This window comes from Capsella rubella, unplaced genomic scaffold (assembly GCF_000375325.1).
Source record: "Capsella rubella cultivar Monte Gargano unplaced genomic scaffold, Caprub1_0 scaffold_6, whole genome shotgun sequence".
NCBI classification, from domain to species: Eukaryota; Viridiplantae; Streptophyta; class Magnoliopsida; order Brassicales; family Brassicaceae; genus Capsella; species Capsella rubella.
Genome location: NW_006238918.1, coordinates 1,763,461 through 1,782,335, shown reverse-complemented (window position 1 = coordinate 1,782,335; position 18,875 = coordinate 1,763,461). Strand labels below are relative to the sequence as shown.

General features: G+C 36.7%; 6 protein-coding genes and 1 non-coding gene across 13 annotated transcripts; 2 read left to right on the top strand and 5 right to left on the bottom strand.

The window, feature by feature from the left end:
• Nucleotides 1-4: 4 nt before the first annotated feature.
• LOC17883528 (protein NEDD1) lies at nucleotides 5-4,147 on the bottom strand. Of its 2 annotated transcripts, none has more exons than XM_023780185.1 (10): nucleotides 3,832-4,147; nucleotides 3,349-3,461; nucleotides 2,995-3,255; nucleotides 2,800-2,904; nucleotides 2,554-2,619; nucleotides 2,139-2,360; nucleotides 1,389-1,892; nucleotides 594-1,199; nucleotides 336-512; nucleotides 5-263 (listed from the first exon to the last, which is right to left on the bottom strand). In XM_023780185.1, exons 1-10 carry the CDS (start codon nucleotides 3,992-3,994, stop codon nucleotides 156-158), a joined length of 2,325 nt encoding a protein of 774 aa, XP_023635953.1. In that variant the 5' UTR covers nucleotides 3,995-4,147; the 3' UTR covers nucleotides 5-155. The 2 variants fall into 2 exon arrangements, with proteins under 2 accessions (XP_023635953.1, XP_023635954.1); XM_023780186.1 differs by having other exon boundaries at nucleotides 336-509; nucleotides 3,832-4,146.
• Nucleotides 4,148-6,515: 2,368 nt separating this feature from the next.
• Nucleotides 6,516-7,880, top strand: LOC17883004. 2 transcript variants are annotated; one of them, XM_023780428.1, is made up of 4 exons: nucleotides 6,516-6,696; nucleotides 7,220-7,292; nucleotides 7,495-7,680; nucleotides 7,789-7,880. In XM_023780428.1, the coding sequence occupies exons 1-4, from the start codon at nucleotides 6,553-6,555 to the stop codon at nucleotides 7,803-7,805; spliced, it is 420 nt and encodes a 139-aa protein (XP_023636196.1). In that variant the 5' UTR covers nucleotides 6,516-6,552; the 3' UTR covers nucleotides 7,806-7,880. The 2 variants fall into 2 exon arrangements, with proteins under 2 accessions (XP_023636196.1, XP_023636195.1); XM_023780427.1 differs by having other exon boundaries at nucleotides 7,495-7,845.
• Nucleotides 7,881-7,985: 105 nt separating this feature from the next.
• On the bottom strand, nucleotides 7,986-9,309 carry LOC17883989. Its single transcript, XM_023780429.1, has 2 exons — nucleotides 8,250-9,309; nucleotides 7,986-8,160 (listed from the first exon to the last, which is right to left on the bottom strand). The coding sequence occupies exons 1-2, from the start codon at nucleotides 8,581-8,583 to the stop codon at nucleotides 8,144-8,146; spliced, it is 351 nt and encodes a 116-aa protein (XP_023636197.1). The 5' UTR covers nucleotides 8,584-9,309; the 3' UTR covers nucleotides 7,986-8,143.
• Nucleotides 9,310-9,466: 157 nt separating this feature from the next.
• On the bottom strand, nucleotides 9,467-10,222 carry LOC17884571. The gene has a single exon (XM_006289535.2). It carries the CDS (start codon nucleotides 10,080-10,082, stop codon nucleotides 9,555-9,557), a length of 528 nt encoding a protein of 175 aa, XP_006289597.1. The 5' UTR covers nucleotides 10,083-10,222; the 3' UTR covers nucleotides 9,467-9,554.
• Nucleotides 10,205-10,276, bottom strand: TRNAD-GUC. The gene has a single exon. It is a non-coding gene; the product is annotated as a tRNA-Asp (tRNA).
• Nucleotides 10,277-10,445: 169 nt separating this feature from the next.
• LOC17882973 (rop guanine nucleotide exchange factor 5) lies at nucleotides 10,446-13,114 on the bottom strand. The gene is made up of 7 exons (XM_006287249.2): nucleotides 12,658-13,114; nucleotides 12,417-12,533; nucleotides 12,175-12,329; nucleotides 12,023-12,097; nucleotides 11,644-11,934; nucleotides 11,199-11,564; nucleotides 10,446-11,103 (listed from the first exon to the last, which is right to left on the bottom strand). Exons 1-7 carry the CDS (start codon nucleotides 12,944-12,946, stop codon nucleotides 10,573-10,575), a joined length of 1,824 nt encoding a protein of 607 aa, XP_006287311.1. The 5' UTR covers nucleotides 12,947-13,114; the 3' UTR covers nucleotides 10,446-10,572.
• A 2,123-nt stretch (nucleotides 13,115-15,237) lies between these two features.
• On the top strand, nucleotides 15,238-18,830 carry LOC17883504 (protein GUCD1). Of its 5 annotated transcripts, XM_023780670.1 has the most exons (11): nucleotides 15,238-15,324; nucleotides 15,476-15,579; nucleotides 16,028-16,284; nucleotides 16,414-16,538; nucleotides 16,668-16,779; nucleotides 16,980-17,054; nucleotides 17,310-17,398; nucleotides 17,642-17,703; nucleotides 17,950-18,022; nucleotides 18,353-18,428; nucleotides 18,517-18,830. In XM_023780670.1, the coding sequence occupies exons 3-11, from the start codon at nucleotides 16,120-16,122 to the stop codon at nucleotides 18,583-18,585; spliced, it is 846 nt and encodes a 281-aa protein (XP_023636438.1). In that variant the 5' UTR covers nucleotides 15,238-15,324; nucleotides 15,476-15,579; nucleotides 16,028-16,119; the 3' UTR covers nucleotides 18,586-18,830. The 5 variants fall into 5 exon arrangements, with proteins under 5 accessions (XP_023636438.1, XP_023636441.1, XP_023636443.1 ...); XM_023780673.1 differs by lacking the exon at nucleotides 15,476-15,579 and having other exon boundaries at nucleotides 15,239-15,324; XM_023780675.1 differs by lacking the exons at nucleotides 15,238-15,324; nucleotides 15,476-15,579 and adding an exon at nucleotides 15,611-15,666.
• Nucleotides 18,831-18,875: the final 45 nt, after the last annotated feature.

The window sequence follows — 18,875 nt, the reverse complement described above, 5'->3', positions numbered from 1 at the left end:
GATCTCTACCAAAACCCATAACGAAGTATATCATATATATGAAAACAAAATGAATTTGATGGTAAAACAGGGAGGAACGAACACATGAAGAGTACCAAAGAGAATGATAGAAATCCACACAGCATTTGAACACACAAAACTCAAACCGGTCTCCTCTAAAGCCTTTGTCTGAGCTCTTGATTCTCTTTTCTCAACAATTTTAATTCCTTCATCTGCTCCGCTTGGTTCTCCAGAATCGAGCTTAACACCTTCGACATCTCCATCTGTTAAAAAAGATGCACATTCAAGTCATTTGAAGAAGACAAGGATGAGATTCGAGAAAGAGCAAATACTACCTCGTGCATGTGGAACTGTCTGAGGATCTCAATGTGAAGGTTTCTCACGTCGTCATGAATTGAGTTTTGGAAAGAATCCAGAGTTCCTTCTAGCGTTCTTTGAAATAGCTGAAGCGTGAAGTTGCTACTACCCATCATTTGCTGTTGATCCGTTTGAGATTGCCTTAACCCTCCCTGCTACAGGTTTGCACAAGTTAGTGAAGTTACAGATATCCTAACAAGATAAATTCTCAGGTTTTTTTGAAACTTCTACAATACATTCATAAGCGGAATAGCTCCTGCTTCTGTTGCAGCCACCGTCTCTGGTCTTGGCAACAGATGATTTAAAACTTCCTCTCTCGTTTCTGCACCTGTTTTCTTTATCTTGGGTGAAGAACCCAGAGTAAGAGAGGCCCCGTCACTAAATGAAGAAGTGGTGCTGATTCTCTCAGCATATGTTGAGAACCTACGAGGAGTAAAATTTGGTGATAGCCTCAATGAATCAATGTTACCCGGAGCTGTGATGCCTTTTGTAAACAATGGGCTTGAAGGCAAGTTGTTGTCTGTCAGTGTCGAGGATGTCTCAAAGGTTGAAGAGAAGTCTCTGCTATGTGGGAATTCTGAGCTTATGTTTGTGAGGTAATCTCGAGAGCTGGAGAACATTGATCCAGATGTACTAGCACTTGTGCTTGAAACCGCGAGACGTGAAGGTGCATGCGGGTGGCTAAATTTATCAGAAAATTTTTCATTGGCCAATTGGTTAAACTTTTCAGAAAATTTATCGCCACCCCATGCTTCTGGAGGCGTCAAGGCAGAGTCTTCACTTTTGGATGATGCAGTTGGCGTAGTAGATCCAAAAGGCGAAAAAGCTGCCCTCGTGTCATCCTACGTTAATGATTGAAAACCGTTTGAAACCAATGTAACATGTATAAGATAGGATAAATATCAGTGAGCAAGTAAAATTAAGTCCAGATATTCTGTATAAACCGTTATTAACAGAGTCTTAGTAGAATGAAGCTACGGATTTGAATTATAAAAATAATAATGGCACTTGCTTGATGAAGAACCACAAACCTGTTTCGAAGTAGAACTTGTTTTCCAGTTGAATTTCGGATGTTCTTTGTTTCCATCGTCACCGTATGGAAATCCCTTGCTAGATGAAGGAAATAGCAAAGAGGAAGGCTTTTTGTCAACAACTAAATGATCCTTATTATTGAATCCTTCACTATCAGCCCACTTCTCAACAGATGATACGTCAATAATAGGTGAAAAAACACCCATCTCATCATTGAAACTGTCACTGGCACTATGTGCATGTAGTCTGCCCAGTGGCCCACCAGGCCATAATAGATGAGTTCTATTTGGTGTTTGTTCTACTGATGCTACAGTACTTGTGGAAACTCCACGAGAACCTGGTGCCAAAGCGGACTGTGAAGCTGAAGGTGCCGTTGAGGGAAGTGGATCCGGAATGACAACTGAATCTTCCACAGTACTGCCAAGAAGAGCCATCTCAGAACTGTAGTTTTTCTCATTCACATTAACTGGTTTTGATGTTTGCCATGATAAACTTGTTACATCCTGACCAATAAAAAATTATGTTAACTTTGCAATCCAAAGTAAAAAAAAGAAAACATATAGCGTGAGTCAGTTGACCACAACAATATATGTCACTAAAAGAAGGTTTTTTCCTGCTACTGCTGGATTTTAAATTGGTGACAACAACTAAATAACCAATAGTGATAAGTGCAAAAAGTAACAATCCACGGTATCAGAGTAATTGGATATGCCATGCTAAATAGATTGCACTATGAAAAAGGTATTGACCTCGGAATTACTGAAAGCATGCAGGACAGTAACAGGCTGTGGTTTTCCACGGACGTCGTAGAACACTACTCTACCGTTACTTGTTCCAGCTGCCAGAATGAAACCATTATCCCCAAACGCCAGAGAGGAGAAAGGTGCCTCATAAGAAATGCAGGACGAAGATCTTCTGGAGCCAGAATCATAAGTGTAAAGCTTTTTGTCCATTCCCACACTAGCAATTATCTGTTACAGTAGATAATCTAGATTGTAGATTACTTCGATACTATGTTTATAAGCTCTATGTCAAATAGAATTAGACAAGCCTTATCAAAACTGACAGTGCCGTGCACATGTTTAGAGATAAAAAAAATTGCAGTCACAATTATCTGACTTTATAGCGTATGGGTAGCAAGAATGATTGGTAGGATTCAGAAACCTTTTCGTTCGATGGAGAAAAGCAAACACCAGCAGTTGGTGCCGAATGCTGCTTCAACCAGGACATCTGCGGAAATGAAAGCAAATGATCACTTCTACCAGAAATTAAATAGGAAGCATTAACACGTCTAAGCAAAAACATAACCAGTCGTCTGACTTATGATTTCTATTTGTGATATCTGCGAATGTAGAGGCAATGGAACGGAATATACAATCTTTCCACATAAATTGCAATAAAAGAGAATACCTTGGGGCTACGACCAGTTGTGTCCCATAGATGCACAGTGCCATCATCACCTGCAGTAAGTAGAAGGTGTCTACTGGACCTTGAATAATCAAGCAACCTTAATACCTGGTGTCTTGAATCGATTAAAAAGCCAATTAGTTTGATGACCAATACTCTGAGCTATGGATAGAAGCATACATGTATAAACTGAACAACCTGCCCATTTGGATCTTTGAGTTCGGTAGCCCTTGCTCCAGATGCAAGGTTGTGGACTATTAAATCCCCACCAACACTGACAGAAGCCAAATGCTCATCTTTGCAATTGTACATCACACCCGTTATGGTACTTGTATGACCCTTCAACTTCTTAATACAAAGCTTCCTTTGGAGATCCCATATCTTAACAAGTTGACCAGTTCCTCCAGAACAAATGTACCTGGACCCTTTTTTGCTGAAGCTAATAGCGGATAAACATTCCTGAACTCATTATGACACAAGCATATAAATAAATTAGTATCATTCAGGAGGTGCAAGGCATGGAAATCAGAATCACTAGAGAAAGGTACTAACCTCAGCACCATCACCACCGTCCTTCCCAGTAACTGGAACCGTTCCTAAACTCTGCCCATTTTTCCGCCACAGAGATATCTTCTTATCTTCTCCCGTACTCGCCACAACTAAATCTGCATCCCCAAATGAACATAACTTCAACAAATGGAAAAGAAAGAGAACAAACATTGTCCTTTGACTAAAACCAAACAGTTCCGCCAGATTGAATCAGATAGTATCCGAAACACAACGATGAACATGTCTGCTTCCAGCAGAAATTGACTAATTACATTCCCAAATACGATCTCTAAAAGAGCATACCAATTCAATACAGAAACTCAATTGTGAAACAGCAGATCACAGAAAATCCCAGATTTTCTCTAGTGGTTACATATTCCTAAGACCAATAGTGTAAATGGTGAATCACAACTTCAGTTACTTTACTAATCTCTCTCACCAACCAAAGCAAACATCAGGGAATGGGACTAATCGGAGATTACTTACTAGTATGGTTCCACTTAACGGAGTTGACAGCAGAACCAGGTGAAGGGGTATAGCTCAAAACGCAGGGATCACCGGAATCGGCGGAAACGTCGAAAAGCTTAACCGTATCTCCGCCGCTCGCAGCCAAAAGGCGCCACGAAGGCTCCACCAAGTTCGACATCATCGCTGCCTTCGTTTAGGCTCACAGTTGACCAAAAAAAAAAAAAAATCCTGAGAAAACTCAAAATTACTAATCTTTCAGAATCTGGACAATGCGGGAACTCTACTTCTTTTTTTTCTTTTTTTTTCTGGGGAGAGCAGCAAAATTTTGAACCCTATGAGATGAGAGAGAGATTCGAAATGCGAGAAAGGAAAAAAAAAAAGTATTTTATAAAATTAAAATCTAGAGCGCTTGTGTCCAATTTGATAAAAGGCTTTTTATTCAAAAAAAAAAAAGAATATAGCTATTAATGTTATTACATCATTTTTCTCCGATTTTACAACTGAAAAAAAATGAAATTAACAATTTTTAAAAATTAGCAAGTGGTTTTCTAAAATGAAAATGATGATTTTATGAAGTTTTGAGATTTGATGACTTTAAAAACAGGGAAAAAGTCGCATTTCGGATTTTAGAGAGTGATTAGAAGAGAAGCACGAGAAGGCTAGAAAACGGATAATTTCAAATTGAAGCTCAAATTTCAGTTTCATTTGATAATCTACACGTGTGAGTTGAAAAGTGGAATTAAGTACTCTCAACAAAATTGGAAAACATGAATCAATGGTCGATCCTTTAGATCGATCACTATGGTTTTTATAGAATGGGACTACAGTATTAGAAGAGTTAAAATTCATGTAATGTACATAGTGTTTAAATTCACATACCTAGATTCGATTAAACTAGCTAGACTACTCGACTCTAGAAGATACTACAACTTAATTAGTCATTTGATGTTATCAACTTTTGTGTTACTAACTAATACTAGTAGCTAAGTAACCTTGAATTAGCTAGCAGACCACTTTTATGATTCTTTTAGCGGCCCTTTGAAGTGAGTCACTTGACCCCAATATCTAGGAGCCAAGTATATATATATCCCCGTTAGATAATAATAAATTAAAAAACTATTGTATACTAGCTAAGTGTGTCGACAAACTATTATGAACTCACTCTCAGTCGACAGATCATGACTAAGCATGTATATAAATTAACCTTCCATAGACTGAGTTCGTGAGAGGTATATTTTGCAATATTTCTGCATATTTGGATAAGAATTAGCCATTTATGTTCTCTTTTAAAATTATATTTTTGCTTTCTTTTTTTTTGGTAAAAAACATGTGAAAGCCATATCTCTGTTCATTAGTTGATGTCGGTATGTATGCGTCTGCATGCTTGTGGGTTGGAATAATCAAAAATGTTATCCGCCGAAATAACAAGAGTGGCAAGTGATCTGATTCTTCTTCTTCTTAAATATCAACCAACACTAGCTACAACAACAAAAAAGGTATGCATATTATGCGGCGAATCTTACTTGATTTGGACTAGATAAAATGCAATCAGATCATTAAAGAGGAGATATTGACATGGAATATGCTTTTACTGTTTTTTTATTTCAGCTCTTGCTTTGCGACCTCTCCTTTTTTTTTTGGGAATAAATCATCAGATCTATTCTGATCTGATTATATATAGCTTCGACTTCACCAATTATATCATTGACTGCGATCGAATTATATAAATGTCCGGTAAAAATATCAACTACACATCTCATTTTACAGGTTAAAACATATATATGTAGACCAAAATGTCAATAGGAAAAGAGAGACAAAAATATCAATATGTAGCTGGCAAAATATCACAAGTGTCTAGCTACGAAGAATAAATGGAGAAAAACAATTACAATAAAATCCTAACACAAAGATGAACTCGTAACTCGCTAATCAGTTTTTCATTCTCGAATGTTATCTCTTTAAGATTTTAGATTTGACCATGGCTTTTATGTTTTGGTCATGTACATGCATATAGCATTCTCTCCTTTCTTTAAAAAAAACACATCAGAAAGGGAATAACCTTTGTCTCCCTATCCAACATTATCCATATATGACATCTAGCTCCGGCCCAAAGATTTTCTTATTTTTATAACCAAAAAAAAAAGATCGAACATTAACCCCATGATCTCCTACATAATCCGAATTAAGTTTCTTTTTCTTTTCTTGTTATTTAAACGAAAGGTTAATATTCGAAATGTTGAGGTGTCTATGAATAAAACCTTTAGACCATACTTTATAATAACGTAAATGAAACTTCTATAAGTCTTAGAATAAAGTAAAAAAAAAAGCTACACGTTCGGTAAAGAATAATAGTAGTAGTAAGAAGAAGGATATCGGAAGAGTACAAAAAAAGAAAGTAGTAAAAGCAAAGTTTATCCACAGCATCAATGAGAAAAGACACGTGGCTGTGAGAAGAGAGCTGAAGACGGCGGCAGAGCCACGTGGGGATCACGTGAACCCATCTCCTTCTCATCACAAAGGAGTTGGTTATATAACAGACCGTTGAGGGGAGTTAGGGCAAAAAACACCAAAAAAAACTACTCTCTTCATCCATCACACACACTTAAAACATTATCTCAATATTCAACAACTCAAACATCTCTCACTCTCTCTCTCTCTCTCTCTCTCTCTCTCTCTCGAAAGCTCCTATTATATATTTATATTAAATAAAAATCTAATTAGTCATTAGTAAACCGATCAATGGACATGATCAAGAAAACCAAAGCTGCTTCATCGTCTTCTTCGACTTCATTTGATCATCTCTTTGGTCCTAAAGGATCATCTACCTCTGCTTCATCTTCATCTTCTTGTTCCACTATACTCGACTCCATCTTCCCTCCTCCGGTAATATATATATATATATATATATATATATTATTTACACACTTATTTTTTTTATATATTTATGTATATGCATGTATGTATATATGTTTGAGTGTTAGTATGTGCATATATATAAAAGTCTGATGATCTTAATTTCATTTAGTGAGAGTATATAGCGATTGGGATACCAGGTTTCGGCGAATTCAGTTGTAGATTTGCTGAAACTTTACTCCAATAAATCTAAATGATATGATGAACTATATATATATATATATATATATAAGATACGCAAATTTTGTGTTGCTTTTTTGGGAACAGATAAGGCTTACAAAAGTCCTAAAGAATTTTCCTAACTAGCTACACGACAAGTGCGCTTCGTTACTATCACAACCATATATGCATATGCATGTATCTTCTTCTTATATATGGGTGTGCATATATACCATATATGTGTGCATGTGTATGTATGTGGTCTATATATAACTTTATTATTAGTATCAAGTGTATGTATAGATAGTTAATTTGAAGCCATTTTATAATGTAGGTTGTAGCAAGGAAGACTGGAAATTACACTGCTCCTGAAGTTCAAGGCAACAACAACATCTCTCAAGCCACTGGTAATAATATACCGTTTACATAGCTTTCTCTTTTTGAAAATACTAGAAAAGTAATTATGTGTAATCTAGTAAACTTAGTAGAAAATAAATCATATTTCCAGTTGTATATGACTATATATATGCACAAAATCATATGATTTGTTATTGGTTATAACTTATAAGGATACTTATATCTTTGTTTTGGTGTGTTTTCAAATTAAAGATGAAAGAAGCAGCCATGAAAAGAGAGAAGCTTCTTATTTCAGCTCCTCCATTTACTACGGAGGCCAGCAACACTATTCACCTCCACGAACCGATGGCTCCTCCACTTCTCCATCTCATCAGCCCAAAGAATCTGTTGATCGCAATGACTCAACCACCTCTGCTTCTAGAGGAAACTGGTGGAAAGGTACTTACTACTTAATTCCTACATTATTTAATTGCTTAATTAGTAATCTCTATTCTCAAATCATTATCTCAAGTCTCAACTCACCAATGGATTATTTCATTTATGTAGGTTCTTTGTATTACTAAGATCAACCTAATAACTTCAACGACACTTGATTTACGCAATGGCCATATGTATTTACAGGTTTTGTTTATATGTTGTTCATCTGTTTCTTTTGTAATCTCATATGTTAGGGGTTGATAGTTAAAGATGGATGTTAATGGACCGCATCTAATATATGACTATTGTATCTCATACAAGACGTATTTAACTACTCACAATCATGTAAGTAACAAGCCATACATATTTCATGATCAATCATCGTTTTAATTCAAATATTTATTGAAACCAAGTCATACACCTGTGGACGTGTGATAATTTAGACTGGTTTTAAAGAAGACACTATTGCTCTCTGTCTGCTGCTTCAAGGCAGAGTATAAGCTACAAGAGAACAAGAAAAGAAACACTTTATCAGAAAACTTGCATCTGCGATGAAACAGAAAAGTTAAAATAAGTTTTTATGTTATTACCTCCACACTTGTAACCGATGGGACGGGTAGCGATGTTGCAGCGTTTAGGAATGGTCATTGAGATCTCCGGCTTTGCTCCAGAGCTCCTAGCTGTTGAAGAAAGCATGACAGCACAAAGGCATTTCGGGTTCTTTCCCATCTGTTTCACTCGAGCACAGCAAGTGGAAGACACTTTTGCAGATGTGTCTTGTGCAGCCATTGCACAAGGAGCCAGCTTGATGGCTTCTCTATCTGGGGGATTTCTCCCGCATTCTCCAGCTCCATCGACCATGGTCTTGAGGCTGTAGATGCAGAGCACTAGGAAGACAATGCGAGGTAAAACATGGGCTTCCATTTTGAAGAAGACTTTTGATTATGCATATACTACTTGTGCAACCTGACATTTATAGCAATTGAAATGGCCGGAGGATCTGGCAGGATAAAAAAATCCACATAGAAATAGTGGAAGAAGCACTAGAGGAACATAGTAATTACTTCACCTAATCAGTCGCATTAAGGGTTTCAAAGTGCAGAGTTATTTTAAACTAAAGTAAGGTCAGCTCCCCTTAGTCACTAAGCTAATCATTTGAACCTTTGAGAAAGCAAAGAGGTGTTTTAATATCACAAACCAATATCACAAACCAAAGGATAAACTTCAAAATTATGGTCTTATGAGCTTATTTGTTTCTAACAACAACTTGTATGTCAGCAGTAGTATTATCAGCCTTCAATGAGAACAATGAGATCACCACAAGAGATCTAGATATAATATATTCTTTTTCTTCAGTCCCCAGAGCTATTTATGCATACAATTCAGCTGAAGCAGTTCAGGAGTAAAGTGGTAGTATGACAGAGGAAACATATCATCCAGCTTGATGAGAATACACCAAACTAGAAACAACTGAAAATTCTCTAATCCAAATGAGGAACATAGAAAAGGTCTCTATTTTTGATGTTTGATTCCAAGTAGGGTAAAAAATCATTCTTTGTACAGTAACTCTGCTTTATCAATAATCCAAGAGAACCGATCAAACAAAACAAAGCATCAGAATCCAGCATCAGAGAAAGCACAATCTCATACCCATTTCCTTGGATCGAATCAATTTGAATCCACCAGTAAATATTCCTGATAAACAAACAAGTGCCTAATTCAAATCTAATTGAGAATATCATCTAATCCAAAACTCAGACATTAAACTTAAACCAGAAGCCAAAACCAAAGATTTACAAGAACCATATCAGGAATAAGAATCATTCTCATTTCCATCACATCATCATACACACATAATCCTAACAGTATCAATTCATGGAATGAAAACCATGTTTCTAACGAGTAAAAGCATATAGCATAAGAGACACATAGATAAAAAGTGCAGAAGGGACCAGAATCAGAAGCGGCACAACAGCAGCATAAGTATGACCACTCACACCACAACCCAAAGTCCCAAGCTTGATCTGAACAACATTAATCAAAGCCAACATGAGGAACCCACATCCGCAAACCGATCCCAAACCGGAGATAACCATCCCAAATCTAAGAGCCGTCTTGTTCACATAGTACACCACAGGATCGATCCGAGTAGAGAAGTGGAACGAAGCAGCTATGTTAAGCCTCATGGCCTGTTTGAGACCTAGAGCGATGAGACTCGAGAATAGGAACGAAGCGAAGGAGTAGACATGGAAGGCGACGAGATTCTCAGCCATACGAGCTGTAGGGACGCAATTTGGATCGGTTACGAGGCTGTTGTTTGGATCGGTAGGGTTCCAAGCTAATCCGATGAATACGGCGAGGGTGAAGAGAGAGTTCACATTCACGATTCCGTCCAGAGCTGTGATATGAATACTCGTCGTCATCTTCGTCTCCGGCAGATGCGGCTAATCGGCGAGATTCTCGTCGAGAGAAGGAAATAAAAGAGAGGAAACAAAAAAAGTTTGGATTTTTCCGGAAAAAGAAATCGAAGTTAAAAAATAAAAATCGCCGCTGCCGGGGATCGAACCCGGGTCACCCGCGTGACAGGCGGGAATACTTACCACTATACTACAACGACTTTGTTGCTAGACGATAACTAAATTACAATAATATTGGGAAATCTCTAGTCTTTAGTTTTGTTGGGTTTGTTAACCAACCAGAACAACTGTGGTGACTGGTGAGAATGTTTGTTACGGCTACTTCCATCTTTTTTTTTTATAAATTTTGCATTTTTTTTTTATCTGTTATGATCTGCAAAAATAGACACTTTACCATTTGAAATAAGACAAAAACTACAAGTAATATCAAACAAATCAATCCATGTCATGTCTGCATAAATTATACACTCCTCTATTGAGTTACTCCATTAGGGTCTTAAGAGACTGTGTACTTTGGAGGACCTTTTTGATGGACTGATGTTGAGTTTCTTTTCTTCTCTTCTTCACCTTCTTTGCCGATCTGGTTCATCACAGCTGTATCTGAACTATCTGACGGACTCGCGCATATTTTCAGTTTCGATTCCATGCCTAGATAATTGTTCAAGACTCTTCTTACTCCAAATCCTCGAGAAGGAAGACCTTTCTCACTGACTTTGCTAGTGTCCTTGCTGGAGTAAGGTGTCCTCCTCTCTCCTTTCTTGGGGCTAATCACTGAAGGAGAGAAGCCTGGTGTTGTTGAGAAGCTTGATCTGTATGGAGTTCCTGATGCAGCTATTAGATAAGGGATTGGTACTACTTTCTTGTGAGCTATAATGCTGCTGACTGTTGGATTTGACAACAGATTGTTATCCTCGGATTGCTTTGTTAAGTCATCCACGTAGAGTAAATCATCAATTCGTGCTACGATGTTTGATGCTAAGCTCTCAAGTGCCCTCGAGTAGCTTTCGAGGATTGATTTCCCAATATCCTGAAATTTTCAAAAGTACAGTATAAGTAAGAACAAGCAAAGCCACTTTATAATAAGCTATAAACTGTTGACAGAGAAATTGGGTGGTTTTGGACCTTGTTCCATTGAATCTTGCTAATGTCTAGAGAAGTCTGCGTTAGAGATGGAAACCGCTGCTTCAAGCAACGTAAGAGAGTTTCAGATCTCTCCACAAGCAATCCCCTTTTGTCACCAGCAGCCATACGTTCTTTAACCATATCCCATGATAATTTTGGAGTAGAGCCAGAAGTATTATTGTTGTTGACTCCTAGTTTTGCTTGAACTCTTCTGCGCCAAACATATATGGAAGCTTCCACACGGTTTGCGATATCAAGAGCAATATGCTCAGAGGACAGATCAAGGCAATCAAGTAGACACTCCACAGAAAATTTCTCAGATGTGATGTACTTGTAAATAATATCCCCAAGGCATGATCTACCGTTCTGCACCACAATTTTAATGTCAGAATAAAGAGTTTCTCAGGATTGCTTAATAAGGATGCTCTAGTTTAAAAATATAGACCTTTGGAAGGGTTTCAAGGTATGATTCAGGAACATCCATTTCGGTTAAAACAAGGCTGTTAATTGCCATTGCAGCTTTAAGTATCTGCGTTGCACATTCCCTCTTGTGATTCAACTCTGTTCTTGCTTCTTCAGTAAGACCATTAGGTGCTAAACGAGGAACAGGCAACCACCATTTCTCCTCTTGGCGCTGAATCTTTCTGCGGAAAGAAGCTGAGCCATCGTTTTCCGAAGCTACAATCCCTTGATCAACATACCAGAACTCGGTTTTCTTGAAACTCGCCAATATATCCTATTGCAAAAGAAAGTTAGATCTGAAATATATAAAAAAAGGTTTCACTTGAGAGGATCATTGTATAAAAAAGTTGAGTGAGACTCACGAGAAGCATATTGTCTAGTTTACGGAGAGCAGGGAGGTTGATGAAAAGATCAAATCTTGGTCGACAAGTCATGACCTGAAGAAGATCCACAAATTGATTTAATTAAACTCCAGTAAACGCAGTTGCAAGGATTTACAAAAGCAAACACTTACCTCAAACTTTTTGCCGTCTGGATAACTTTGTGTTGAAGGTGTTAACTCAACGATGTGATCACTAACACTAAGAATCCACTCCATTTCCCTTCTCCACATCTCCTTCTTTTCCCTCGAAAGAGGCTCTAATCTCCATAGTTGCCCAAATATCGTAGCTACAACAAGAAACATAAATTTTAACACTTTGGAATATATAGGTTCAAGCATTTTAACAAAAACAAGATAGTCTTTTTAAAACTTACCACAGAGATTGGTGATGGCGTTGGAGATGGCTAAAGCCGTGCACACACCTTTGCCAGAACCTGACATATCCTCACCAAGCAACAACTTTGCAAATCTCTCTTTCATCATATCCACATCTAATTCAAAATCAGAACAACAACAACAACAGAAAACAAGTGAGATCTTAAGTACTTTCTCAACATGAACTCTGAAAAGAGCCGATAAAAAAAAAAGTTTCAATTTTTATGTTTGCACGCTAACCTGCGATAGTCATATCTTTCCCTTTAAAACCCGAATCATCGTGAAGGGTAGGTATAGTATGATCTAACTTAACATTCTCCTTAGAATTCTTTCGAAATGAAGCTTTCCTTATCGGCCAACCGAGAATCTGCGACGGTGGTGGCGGAGAAGACGAAGCGGCAGTGGTGCCGGAGGAGGAGCTCGTACTGCTTCTGTCCTTTGACTCTGTTAATACATCATCTTCCACCGATAGGGTCAAACTGCTTCTTTTCTTCTCGATCCCTGCGCAGCTCTTCACTAAATTCTCCATCTTTCAAAAGAGAACAAAAAATTCAAATTTTGGAAACTGGTTTCTTTAAGATAACACACTAGAAAAAAAAAAAAGGTAAAAGAAGAAGATGGCTTTTGTAAGGGGAAAAGGTAAGAAATTTGAAAAAAAAAAAAAAAGATGGACTGATTTAAAGTTATGCTCTCTGTGTTTCTCTCTTGTTCAGTCACGAGTAGAGAGAGGGAGAGAGAGAGAGATATTTGACTTTTAATTCAAAACATTAAATTTATCTTTTTGGCGGACAAATTTTTCTGGAATGGTGTGGAAGATTACGGTTATGCCCATTGTGTTAAATTAAGGATATTTAGGAAATTACCAGAAAAGGGGTTTGGTGTGTTTATTAATTATGATGAGGCAATAATCAGTTTAATAAATGAGACAAGTGAATTGATTTATTAACTAACAATCTTAAAAAGATACTACTATTGTGGTAAATGTTTATTTTTGAAAATGAAAACAAATAGTAGTAACATCTAAAGAAGTAAAGATTATTAAATGATGTGTAGAGTAGGACAAAGAAAAAAGGAGAGAGGAAACATTCTTCTTGAAGAGTGCCAAAATTAATGTCACATATATAAATATAGGTAAGGCCGCCAATATTTAAGAATTAGGAGTTGAAAGAAAAGGATTAATAAGTGAGATGTAAATGCAAAGCTTATTTTTATTTGTTTGTCAGAACAATAATGCAAAGGGTAAAGTGAGTGGCGTTTTCGTTAATATGGACGTTTCTAGTATGCAAAACAGTAATTCTCATGACTTTGATTCAAACGAATGGTCCCAGTTGATGATGAAATTCGTTTTTATTTATAAAGTTCGTAGCCGTTTTCAGGCCTCTCCTCCTCAAGTAGGCGTTGTACGTAGCTTAATGACTTTAGTATTATTATTATTACTCCTAAGTTATGACTTATGAACATTCTTTGATTTTGAAAATAAGAGTACATCAAAATCATTGTTTGATGTGATCTATTTTGAAATTTTTTGAAAAGAAGAGTACATCTTTTTTTTTTTAAATGTGATCTACACTTATCTCAAAAGCTAGCTAAGATTGCCATATCACATATACATTGCCCAAAAAATATTTACATCTTTGGACAGATATATGCGACTCTAATTTCAAATTATTAACACCATCGACTGAGTTGTGTATATATTGTAATATTACTTTTGCTTTACTAAAGTAACAGTTTTGACTTTTTTGGACACACACAAGTCACGTAATTAGTTTCAAAATGTTTTGTAGTTTCGATTTTAAAGTGGGTATTGATAATTAATGATTTTTCTTTTTTCGTAATTATATATTTTTATTTAATTTACTTGCTCCACGTCGTCCCCGCCTTCTACATTTCAATTTGGTGTTTCAAGCCCTTTGTCCTTCATTTTTTTTGGTTTTTAGTATATTGTCTTAGCTTGGTACACACTTTTTTATTTAGTTGCTGCGTGCTGCTATCTGTTTATGTGTATACCTTTAATAACTTCATGATTTGAAATATATTCTTCTCTTCATCATCAGAATATATATCTCGTGTTAGAGGTTTGAATTCAAAACTAAAACGACCATACCTATACTGTATAGACAAGACTCCTTAATCTTTATAATTAATTTGGATATCTACTTATAGCTCCATGCTTCCTCGACAATGAATCCATTTGTCCTGTCTCTCCTCGTTCCCATCTCCATCTCGGTCCCTAAATTCAAATATCGAGTACGTAAAACTAAAGAAACACATATAACTCTATCTAAATCTGCGGCATAAAATCAAATCAATCTTATTCTTAATACATCAATTTTGTTCTATATAGAGTTAACAACCAAAGATTAATAACTCTGTCTAAATCCGGCATAACAACGATATGAATTTAGTAGAATCACATAAATATGATCCAATGTAAAAAAAAATAGTTTAGCTGAATAAATTTCTACAAAAATAGTCATAAAACGCTATACTGTACATATGGTTTTAGTAGTAGATTCATGACTTCGAATTATATCAACACATCAGTAATTACAATGACATGAATTTGAGGAAAAAATAAAATTAAACCATTCATAACATCCATGTTCTGAATCATGTATGGAGGGAACGTGAAAACGTTAAAGCAATAAAGCATTCATAACATCCATGTTCTGAATCTGATAAATCACGTTTCAAGTCTTTGAAAACGCGAGAAAATTATCACGTTCTTAATAAAAAAAGTTTGGTTGAAAAGGTTGTTGCAAATTTGGCTAGAAACTAATGAATGGGGTTGAAGAATGATGAATAAGAAGAAGAAGAAGAACAAGACAAGTCCAACAACAACACCAAAACATTAATATTATTACAACAACAACCTCAGGATATTCGTCGCTATCCCAAAAGAGAGTAAGAAAAAAAAACACGACAAACACAGCTCGTCTTCTTTATCCAAATCATATTTTTACGATTTTCCAGGAAAATTGAGCTATAAAGAAAGAAATTATCCTGAGAAAATTCTTCTTTTTTTTTTTTTTTGTTTCCTTCCTTTCTTCTAAAGCCTACACGCGGCAATTACACGCCGTAGATCCCAGACTCTCTCTCTCGAATCATCATCTCTCACTTGCTCTCTCTCTCTCTCTCTCTCTTGCATCGTAAGGAAAGGTATATTCTTCTTCTCTCTCTCCTTCCCTCCAATCGTTTGGGAGTACCTTTCCTTATGAACCCCGATCGCAGATTTCTCGATTTTAGGTGTTGATTTTTTTTTATTGGGTTGAGTTGCTTTAGATTCGTTTGAATTTGACCGTCATTGGGTCGCAGTGTGAGACTTTCTTGTGCCACTGGAGATTTAAGCCAATTGTTAAACAAAAGTGGGTTTTTGGATTCACAAAAAAAAATTTGGGTACTTTTCGTTGAGCCCTTTTAGGTAGAGTTGCTGTTGTCGAAGAAAAGTCATAGCTTTTGGGGTTTGGTTTCAAGTAGCTTCAGTTTCGGATTTCGCTTTGACTGGTTAAGGAATATGAGCTTTTTGGCAGGATTTATATAGCTCGTTGTTTTGTTTTATGCTTCCTCGTTTTTGATGAATGATTCGTCTATTGTTATGTATATTCAGGTGTATTATCCAAGAAATTTTTGGGGATCCACAACAAAGACCATTAGAGAAAGCTGTTACTAGTGCTGCGTAACGGCAAACCTGGGTAATTCATGTGGCCTCTTTGTTTCCTGCTTAACAAGCTTCTGAGAGCCGAAGACAGGAATCAGGGGAAATCAGAAGGGCATGGAGATTCGAATTTTCAAAAATACTGCCAATTCGATGATCCGAATGGGAAGTCCAGGGATGCAGGGTTGCCATCCTCTTCCCACATGGAGGTACGACCGGTTGATATTCTTTTTGCCTGTGTCTCTCTACCTTTAGTGGACATAGAAATTAGGAAATCTATATTTGCTGCAACTTATCTTCCTCTTTGTCACGTTGCTGGTCCGTTATCTTGCCATTAGGTCCCTCATGTACATCAGTTAGCTTCATGGGATTGTGGTCTCGCTTGTGTTCTCATGGTTCTCAGAGCAAGCGGCATTGTGAATTGCACTCTTGAGGATTTGGCTGAGATTTGCTCCACAAATAGGTCTGTTTATACATCAATAGATGGTCATCAGCAGAATAATCCATCCCGTTATACATATTATGTGGCCTGACTTCTCTTAAAGATGGTAAGATTTGGTACGATACTTAGCAGTTTTTCATATTTTTGCAGCATTTGGACTGTAGATCTCGCATATCTACTGCAGAAGTTCTGTGTGGAATTTTCCTATTACACAATAACATTTGGAGCAAACCCAAATTATTCCATAGAGGAATTTTACAAGGTATCTAGACTATAGATGGCAAAGACCTCTAAATTCTTGTTTCATAGTTTCCTATGCTGCATATGATGCTGTGTGTTTCATCCTTCGTCGAGAGTGTGGCAGTGAAATGTTGATGTTTTTTTCAAACTTCTGAGCATGCCTGGTTTTTTCTTCTAAGTAGAAAACGATCAAGATGTTTGTTTTTGGCAATGATGATGCAGGAGCAGCTCCCTGAAGATCTGGTGCGTGTTGATTTGCTCTTCAGGAAAGCACATGAATCTGGCATTATTATACAGGTAAATCTGTTTGACCAAACGTGACTACTTGCTCTTGTCTTTAAAGAAAGTCTGTCTGTTTTTTTGCTTGAAATACGTAGCCAATTCTTCTACCTTGAGATGTTACTATGATGTAATATTTTGGTGTAGATTCCCCTTTAAATTGGTGCATTTTTTTAGGATTTTCTGCAGAAAGTCACTGGTTATAAAATTGTCCCTTGTGTAATCTTTTAGTTATTTGGAAATCAAATCTAATCAACCTCTTCGTTTTTGCAGTGCAGATCAGTTAGTATCCATGAGATTTCCTGTTTGTTATTGTCGGGGAACTATATTGCCATTGCTTTAGTCGACCAGGACAAGCTAAGGTCGGTTATCTCTTTTCCCTCATATATCCCTTATAGTTAGATCCCTTCATCAACAAAGTTTGGATGTGTGCAGCTTCTTTCATGTTCTTCACAAAACTTGCTCACTGACATATCTTGGGCCTTTTACCAAGAATATTGTTCTCCCTTGATTAAGTGTTTATGTGCCTTTCTTGTTTCAAGTTTTGTACAAGAAGTATGATAAAGAAGTTGCATAGTGTTCATGCTCGTATTTTACTGTTGCAGCAAGTCTTGGTTGGAGGAAGTGATTGTAGCTGGTCTTCATACCAACAATTCCTGCTACACTGGTGAGAATTGTCCCCTAGCCTTAGACTCTGTTTCTTCTCTTCCAAAACAGGAACCCCCATTTCCACGTCCTCGATTTTATTATGTCGATAATCTCTGTTATAATCATTGGAACTCCGGAACCTTATGAAACTAAGATCAGACAAAAGGATCATTCTTTAACTAACAAAAGTCAATAGCTTAAAATTTCCCGTTCAAACATTAAGACTACATTTTCTAAATTTCTTACACCTATTTGTTTCTAATAGGTCACTATATCGTGATTTGTGGCTATGATGCTGTTAGGGATGACTTCGAGATCAGAGATCCCGCCAGTTCCAAGTAATTTCTTGTTTTATATCTCATTGCTTCAATGCTCACCTATCTGTCCCCTCAATTTCCTGAGATATTATATCTGGTTGACATGTTCATATATTAGCATAAACATTGAATCTGTTTTAATAATGTTTAAAAATGTGTTCCAGGTTAGTATGTTGGTTTATACTGAGATAGTCCATCACATATAGTCTGTTTAGTTTTAAGATGTGAGTTTTCATTACTGTTGAGAAAGAGACCTCTACAAAGCAAGAAAGAACACTAACGCATCATCTTGGAACATGCCAATTGCCATTACTCAATACTAGTAAAATTTCACAGAGAAATTTCTTGCAGGATACATGAGAGGATCTCGTCAAAATGCCTGGAGAATGCCCGGAAATCGTTTGGCACAGACGAAGATCTTCTCCTGGTAATCTAAGGGAACATGAATTGTTGATTTTGGCTTGTGTAGTGTCCCTGTTGTTCATGTATTGTTTTCTTTTATTGGATTCGTGCAGATAAACTTGGAGAATATCAGAAACCAGAACAGTTCTCGTCATCATCGAATCAATTCTGGATCAGAATGAAACCGGAATGTTTTTCTCCCAGAAGAAAGATAAGGTGAAAAGTATACGTCTACATCTTAACATATTGTATATGGATGCTGCCAAAAAGAAGAACGAGATATACATATATGTACATGGATCATGAATCAACTCAGTATAGGCTTAACATTTTTTATCAGATTATTTATTTTTTCTGAGCAGTTGTATTTATACTTCCTTGTACAAATTGGTTTCTCGTGAATGTATAAGATTAAAGATTTGATTGATTCAAGTGTTCGAGTGATTCCCACCCCAATGTGTTGGCCAAGCTT